Consider the following 8091-nt stretch of genomic DNA (forward strand, 5'->3'; position numbering starts at 1 on the left):
AGTTGTCAAACTGTTCTTAAACGGTATGACTACTTACTCCGGGGTGGGATCCTGGCACTACTGGCACCATAACTACTACACTGAGCTGTAGTGGTTATTGTGCTAGGATTATTTTTTTTAAATAATCTACAAGTGCCCCTCCCGAGATCAGGCTCTGGATCCGCCACTGTGCTGATGTTGGACATAGGAAGTCGTCCTGATCTGATTTTTATGCTTTTTGGTAAATCCCACAGAGAATAGGCGGAGCAGATAGCCATCTGTGGTCTTCACATCAACATGGGCCTCAATCATTGTCTGCCACTTCTTGACCATGGAGCACATTTTGTCACGGGTCAGATCCATGCCATGGTTAGACAGTTCTTGCCCTGGACATCTTCAGTAATCAGCTTGAATTTACGGAAAGCCACTTCATCATTCAGCAGGTCAGCAAGGCTCACCTCAAAGACACGACCCTTGAGCCCATCAGAGGCGATTTTGGTTCCCTGTGTTCTGGTGACCAGAGTCTTCCCCAGGATACGAATGTTGAACATTGTTGGTGCCTTAACATCATAGCAATCGTTTTTTGAGAATGGGTCAACAATCTTCTTCTTGGCACCTTTTTTGCCACCTTTGGTCAGCCGCTTATTTTTGCCGACTGCCATCTTGCCGAGCTGGGTGAGAAAGAGCGACTCTGCAAAGTATTGTGTGCCATGTAATTGTGTATCAGAGTGTGTTTGCTTGCTGTCAGTGAATGTCAGCATGAGCATGAATAAGGGTATTCACCCTTACCAGTTAACAGCTGTGTGGAATCAGACCACTACATATTTTTTGGATGTCACCACCCAAAAAAGTCAGTTATAAAAAGCACAATACATTGGGATACAGCTTTTATCAGAAAGATATGGACAGAAATACATTACTTCGGGCAACAAGCTTTCATCCACAGCGATTCAAGGACTCTTTACCCATCTCCCAAATTAGAGTGATTAGCTATAATAGTGAATGGGACAGAAGAGACATACAACTACAAGAAATATGGGATGGGTTCAAGGAAAGGGGTTTTCATTCACAGGTTTTACAAATATCTGCAAATGTGTCAGTGTGTGTACCTGTGTGTCTGAGCATCTGAGCACCAAAATTAAATACAAATACACCCCTCCATTCAAACTTCAAGTACCAAATAATACCCCAGGTTAAAAATGCAAAGTCTTGTTAGTTTTTTTTTCTATCTTTAAGGAGATTATTGCTGCTTTATTTACTCTCAATTAAGGCAAACTTGTATTGGCACCAACCTGTCTGGTTTTAGCCAAAATGAGGCTAAAGACAGAAGATGAATGACATGTTTTTCCTTCTTCTGTTTTATATTCAAGAGTGCGGGTAACTAAGAATGAGAACATTTTATGAAGATCTGTTAATGAGCATCGGCAAGTAAATTTACAGTTTTTACAAGGTTGGAGTGCAGAGCTTTATGAAATTATATGTATATGTATATATATATATATGTAAATGACAAGTATTAGCAGTAGAGAGATTATTTTAATTGGTCATACTGATTGTAAATGCTTGGAGAAGGGATACAGAGATTACAACCACAGCGCAGAGTGACATTTCATACAGGAAGAAAGAGAATGAAGAATTATTGTAATTATTATTAAGGACACACATCGGATTTCCAATTATTTTTTTTCAATGATTAATTTTATTGAACTATTGAAACGATAAAAGGTTACATCAGCTACATTAATACTCTAGTGAATGAAATGTTATGGAGGTTCGCTATATTGATGCCTCAGAGTACTTTACACACGAGTGTACTCAGAGAATATTACACCTATGACATCACAAGAAGTGTTACCGGACCCTAAATAATGAAGAGAAGCCAATGCATCACCTGCTCTCCTGATCCAAAATCACATCACCCCTTATAATATAACCAGAAGGGTCACTTTTAAAGCACAAAATATAGCAATAGACAAATAAAGATGACACAGGTGTTTCCCTTGTACAATTCTGTCCCATTTTAGTTAAATTGTAATCTTCCAAAGGAAAAGGGAGTCTGCCCATTTCTCACTTACTACTCCTAGGTGAAGAACCAGACCCAAGGCTGGTGACCCCCATACATAAATAGAAAAAGCAATATAATCCAGGCACTAAAGGCACATAAAGCAGCAGATTTACTGGAATGTCAGAACGTAAACAGAAACATTTCGACCTCCAATGTCAAGCTTGATAAAGACCTCCTTGAAGGTCGAGAAGTTGTTGTTCTTGTTATGACTTTCCAATAAATATGTTACTGTATGTACTTTGAGTGCCTAGATCATACTGCTTTTCCATTTTAAATACATGACACAAATAATTTCTTTCTTTCCTTTGTCATTAATTACTAATTGCTGTTTGGAGGGGTTTCCTGTAATTATTGCATTAACATATCTGTTAACACTCGGAACTTTAAAAGTTATTTAATTGTATTTTTTTTTTCTTGCATTATATGTAATGCATTATTTATGCAATGTATTTAAAATAGTTGCATATTTTACCCCATCGTTAGATATTTTCCTTTTTGACAGCCCTAATAAAACATAGATGATCATAAGCTATCACCTCATTGCCTATTTTACTTTTCCGCACCTCACATCGCTCAATCGCAAGACCTGCATCTTCCAGGGCTTCTTTTATAAACTTTTCATCACACCCTAAAATATGATACTTTTCCTCACCAACAGTGAAAAATGCACCATTATAACCACCAAATAATAGCAGGCGTCCTCCTAGTTTTAGCATGGAAGCTATTTTTTTCATGTTACAGCGGTAAGCTTCATGATCTTCACTAACAACATGTGTCACATAAAAACTCAACACACAATCAGCTTCTGGTAACACAACTGGGTCCGTAGGGTTGGCTTTGCTGAAATCACATTTTGTGATGCGTTTGATCCTTCCACGCAGGTCATTTTCAATTTCTTTAAATCGATCACTAAAAAATATTGAAAATACAATTAATGCATCAAATGCATTGCAATGACAGAATTGCCAAAGAAAGTTTGTGTTTTATTTGTTGCAAACAAAAGCTCTGTCTATTTATTTTATCCATTATATTCCCATGGGTTGTTTTGAAATTAAAGAGACACTGTAGGTTCCATAACTGCTTCAAAATATTGGATTGGTTATAATGGCTGAAGTATCCTTGTGCTGTCTTTCTATTCAGCATGAAACAATTTTTTTTATGTTCTAATGCTTAACAAGATTACCCAGCATCTATAACAGTCTACTGCAGTTATGAATCGTAATAGCCACAAGGAAGTCAGTAATCTCTGCCTTAGCTACACGTCCAGTGGGGCCAGATAGTTGAAAGCCAGGGACTCTCATTCAGGGTTAAACTGCTCGGAAATGGTTTACCATTGAATGGAGGAACAGTGTGAAGGGGCTCCGGCCACCATAACCAAACCAATGAGATAAAATGATTATAGTGCCGACCCTGTCCCTTTAAGAAGAATTTTATTTCTCAACAAAAATATAAATCACAGCATGTAAGTCCATTCACTAAATTCCAACATGTAGCAAGCTGAAATCGCAATGACAAAATCTAGTCTAAAATAGCAATATTGTGTCTAAAGATGAGTTTCAGAATTTTTCCAGTTCACCTATTTAATGTTTTTAATTTAATATTTTTTTTTTTTTTAAAATGTCTCCTATTGCAATATGGTTATTCTGTACTATTATGGACAGACAAAGATATACACCTGGAAACAAAATCTCTCAGTCACTATGCTTTCAGTTTGGCTACTCTGGACTGAAACTTCTAATTCACTTAGAATTTTTGCTTTAGTAAATAACCCTAATAACCAGAAAAATGACAATTTCTGAGCAACAAACCTGTGTCATCTATTGTTCCATTTTTTATTAGCAAGTCTATACCACCCAACACCACGTTTTTTTTCAAACTTAAAGGAACACTCAAAGCACCATCACTACTGCAGCCTGCATAATTACTAATAGTGCTAGGAATGCCCAGTCACCTTCCCATAGTAAGTATAATGACTAGAGTAATAACCTCCCTTGCTACTAGAATCCCCAGAAGCTGCTACAACTGAGCTAAACTCAGCCATGCAAGGCTGCACTAATAGGTTGTGAGCAGTCAACTGGCAGGGTTTAGTGGAGCCAATTAGAAGCTCTTTGCAGGAGTTTCCAGCAGCAAAGAATTTAGCAGAAGTTGCTGGCAGTCCTGGCACCTCTCCTTAAAATACACTTTACGTACCAAAACCACCACAGCTTAATGTAGTGGTCTTGGTACTTAGATGATTTCCCTGCTCTGTGACAAATGTAAGCATTGCCATTTGAGAGAAACAGCAATATTTACATTAAATACTTTGTGCCTCTAATGTTTGTCAATCAGACAGCCTCAAGAAGCACGTCTTAGTAAAGACTGAACAAATTGCAGTTTTTACAGTTGTTGCCTTGGCAATGTACTCCCATAGAGAAGCACTGTACTATTCTTGCATGAAGAAAATCAGTTTGGTGCAATTGTATAGAGCAAATTGTATTGTACACATGAAGCTGATCTCGTCATTCCAAATATTAATGTCATTTACTGTCAAAGAATAACTATTATAATAAAATGTCACCTGTTTCCTTCAGATTCCATTACATATTTGCATAGGTAAGACCAATCCAACGCATCTTCATGGCCGTTCACCCACTTCTGCACATCTTTAATGAAGACATCACTGAATTCTAAAATAGAGATCTCATTGAATAATCCAAAGATTGGGAAGAGCTGAACTACACATGGACCAGCTGACATGTCAATCAAGTGGTCCCCACCAATGAGACCTGGCAAAAGGAACATAAAATAATATTACAACAGATATCTTTTTATTTTGTATATAAGTTCTTTAAAGTAACACTCTATGCACCATAGCAACTTTTTACCCATGAAGTTGTTATTGTGTTAGGAATTCTCGGATATATTCATACCTTAAAGGAACACTAAAGTGTTAGAAACACTCCGCAAGGGTTAAAAATGCATTTACTGACCCTTTATACCACACCATGCTGTTCTGTCCATGGATGATCTCAGCCAATCAATTGCTTTGCCACAGGGAAGCATTAAAATGCTAGTGTGCATAATTGGCAAAATGCCACTCTAGGCCAATCAGATGGTTTTTTTAACACCATCTGATTAAAATAGCTATGTTTTACTCAGCTATTTCTACAGAAGTGACTCAAGTGGTTTTCCACTGCAGGGTTAAAACTAGAGTGACTACTTCATTGAGATAAAGTGGTCTAGGTGCCTATAGGTTCCATTTAATTGGTTAAACAGTTTGCAATGGCTTTAACCCCAAAGTTGTGAAGACAGTGCCTATTTGCTCTGCCCCCTGGCTTCATTGAGGAAGCCTTAGAATGAGTGCACATTTTACATGTGTAATCATTAGACTGTGTGAGAAAGGAATGTACTTTCAGCCTTTGACTGAATTTTAGGTACCAATAGCAAACACTTATATGGGGTGTCCTGACCATCACATAGTACAGAAACAACAAAGGCTGGACTATTGATTGTCAGTGGATTGGGAAGGCAACTACAGGGGCAGAAATGTATGTTTTGGATTTTTTTTATTTTTGGGTGGGTTGGGTTATTTTGGAGAACACTAGATAAAGAGTTACTTTCCTGCCTATATTGATAAATAATTTTATTGTTTTTAAATCTCTCACCTCGCTTCCCCCTCTTCTTTTCTCTTCGCCCCTTGACTCTTATTTTTCTAAAAACTATTTTTAATTAACCTTCAATTTTGTGCAAAATATTCTTTCAATACCACCTGTTCCATGAATTGATTGATCATTTAAAATCCCAGATTTTCCCTGGTTCTCCCTTGGATTCTCAGCTACTGCCCCACTAGTTACTTCCTAACTCCTTACTAGCGCTATTTACTTGGTGTGAAAATTATAGTTAACCCTCCCTCCCACCCCCTCATTTTTTTTTCTTTGTTTAATAAAGACACTCTCTAGAATCACAATCTTATTTTGATTGATTTTTGTAATGATTTTCTTTACATAGGATTTCTGTACTTACATGTTCTTGGTATGTCTATTTCTTTATCGTTAATAAAATAATTTTAATAACAATCTATTAAATATTAAACTCTAACAAATAGTTTATGAACATTTAGAACAGATAACTCAAAACAGAGTAACTCTCAGTAGATCACCCTTAATGTTAAAACCACTTTTGTTGAATAAAACATCTTATACTTTATTATTTATGATAAAAAAAACAAAAGAAAAATCAATATAATAAAAAAAAAGTGTATTAAGTGTTCCAACAAACGTGATACATGGAAACAGCCTTATTGGTCCAAAAAGCTGGTTAGTAGATTGCTTTTTGTATCATGCTTGCTTTCAATGAAAGATTTTGCTTACAAGGTTGCAGTTAAGTATGGAAAATTTTAATATAATGTTTTAAGATGGAAAATGCTTCTATGCTGCTAAAATGTATTTACTTACTATGGGGATAGAGGGTGCTGTTAAATCAACTTAGATTTCTAAATAGGATAGAGTAGGTAGATTAGGATCTGTATTCCTTATTTAGGCAGCCTAAGATTTTAGAATCAGAGGAATTGGAATGGGTTCAAGACACATTAAAAAGGCTAGCTCCAATAGTGATCACTGTTAGTGTTCAGTCCTTTCACATTTCCATAAGATTTGATTTGTTAAGAAACAAATAGATGTCAGTTTGTTATATGAGCATTTTGTTCCCACATTCAGCAGCATAGCTGTGCAGCTGGGGCTCAATAAAAGTATATATTTAACACATTCTTTGAAGGTGATCTAAACAAACTGATCTCTAAGGAGCTCTGTCCTTCATTGAGGTAAATGGTATAAAAGTTGAATACCTGATTCAATCAGCTGTCAGAAAGTGAAAAACCTATCTTAAATAGCAACCACCCCCATACTGCTTTGAGGCAGTCCCCTGTATCTGACTACTGTCCCCCTTATTGGAGCATAGAGTGACTGAGGATTGGGAACCACAAGACAAAGTGAAATTAAAAAGCAAATGCACAGCATGTGCATATAGTCTATAGCTGTGCTCCCCAACCAAGTCCTCATGGACCACCAACAGTCCAGGTTTTGTCAGCATCTCCATTGGAATAAAAGAGGGAGATACATAAATCCTGGACTGTTGGTTGTCACTGAGGACGGGGTAGGAGAACACTGGTTTGTAGTGAACATACCTTCCTTAGCTTCCTTTAAAAGTTCTTCGACTGGAAATTTTAAAATCTCATCCAACATCAAAGTATCAGATGTTCCAGATAAATATATTTCCACAACCTTTTCTGAATCGATATCATGCAGGTGATAGTGTTTATGGGTGGAGGAAGTCATTCTTGGTCTCTGTATGATCAAATTAGATGCACCAAAAAGGTTTTGAAGCTCAGTTTATAAGCACCAAAAAAGACCACAGATAAAAAATGCAAAGTCTTGTTATGTTTTTTTTCTTCTCATTCTGAAGATTATTGCTGTTGTATTTACTCTAACTTGAGGCAATTTTTTCATTCCACCCTGTCTGGCTTTATCCAAAACAAAGCTAAAGACAGATGATGAATGACATGTGATTGTATGTTTTTCCTTCTTCTGTTTTATATTCAAGAGTGCGGGCATTTAAGAAGGAAAACATATGTTTATGAAGAGTTGTTGCAGAGCAGGGGACAAGTAAATTTAACGTTTTAACAAGGTTGGAGTGCAGAGCTATGTGAAATTATATATGTGTATATGCCAAGTGTTAGCAGTAGAGAGATTATATGAATTGGTCGTACTATTTGTGAGTCCTTAGAGAGAAGGGATGCAGAAATTACAAACACAACGCAGAGTTACATTTTATACAGGAAGAAACAGAATAAAGAATTATTGTAATTATTATTATTAAGGACACACGTTGGGTTTCCAGTTATTTTTCAATTAATAATTTTATTGAACTATTGAAACGATAAAGGTACATCAGCTACATTAATACTATAATGAATGAAATGTTTCAGAGATTCAATATATTGATACCTCAGAGTGTACTTAGAGAATATTACACCTATGATATCACAAGAAGTGTTACCGGACCCTAAATAA

At 36.4% G+C, this 8091-nt stretch overlaps 2 protein-coding genes across 2 annotated transcripts; both read right to left on the reverse strand.

Annotated features, from left to right (window-relative positions):
- Positions 1 to 246: 246 nt before the first annotated feature.
- On the reverse strand, positions 247 to 659 carry LOC134578037 (small ribosomal subunit protein eS1B-like). Its single transcript, XM_063437008.1, has one exon. The coding sequence runs from the start codon at positions 639 to 641 to the stop codon at positions 333 to 335; it is 309 nt and encodes a 102-aa protein (XP_063293078.1). The 5' UTR covers positions 642 to 659; the 3' UTR covers positions 247 to 332.
- Positions 660 to 2523: 1864 nt separating this feature from the next.
- LOC134577013 (indolethylamine N-methyltransferase-like) lies at positions 2524 to 7356 on the reverse strand. The gene is made up of 3 exons (XM_063435659.1): positions 7206 to 7356; positions 4602 to 4809; positions 2524 to 2953 (listed from the first exon to the last, which is right to left on the reverse strand). Exons 1-3 carry the CDS (start codon positions 7354 to 7356, stop codon positions 2524 to 2526), a joined length of 789 nt encoding a protein of 262 aa, XP_063291729.1.
- Between the last annotated feature and the right edge of the window lie 735 nt (positions 7357 to 8091).

The sequence above is a fragment of the Pelobates fuscus genome, chromosome 11 (genome assembly GCF_036172605.1).
Source record: "Pelobates fuscus isolate aPelFus1 chromosome 11, aPelFus1.pri, whole genome shotgun sequence".
Taxonomy (NCBI): domain Eukaryota; kingdom Metazoa; phylum Chordata; class Amphibia; order Anura; family Pelobatidae; genus Pelobates; species Pelobates fuscus.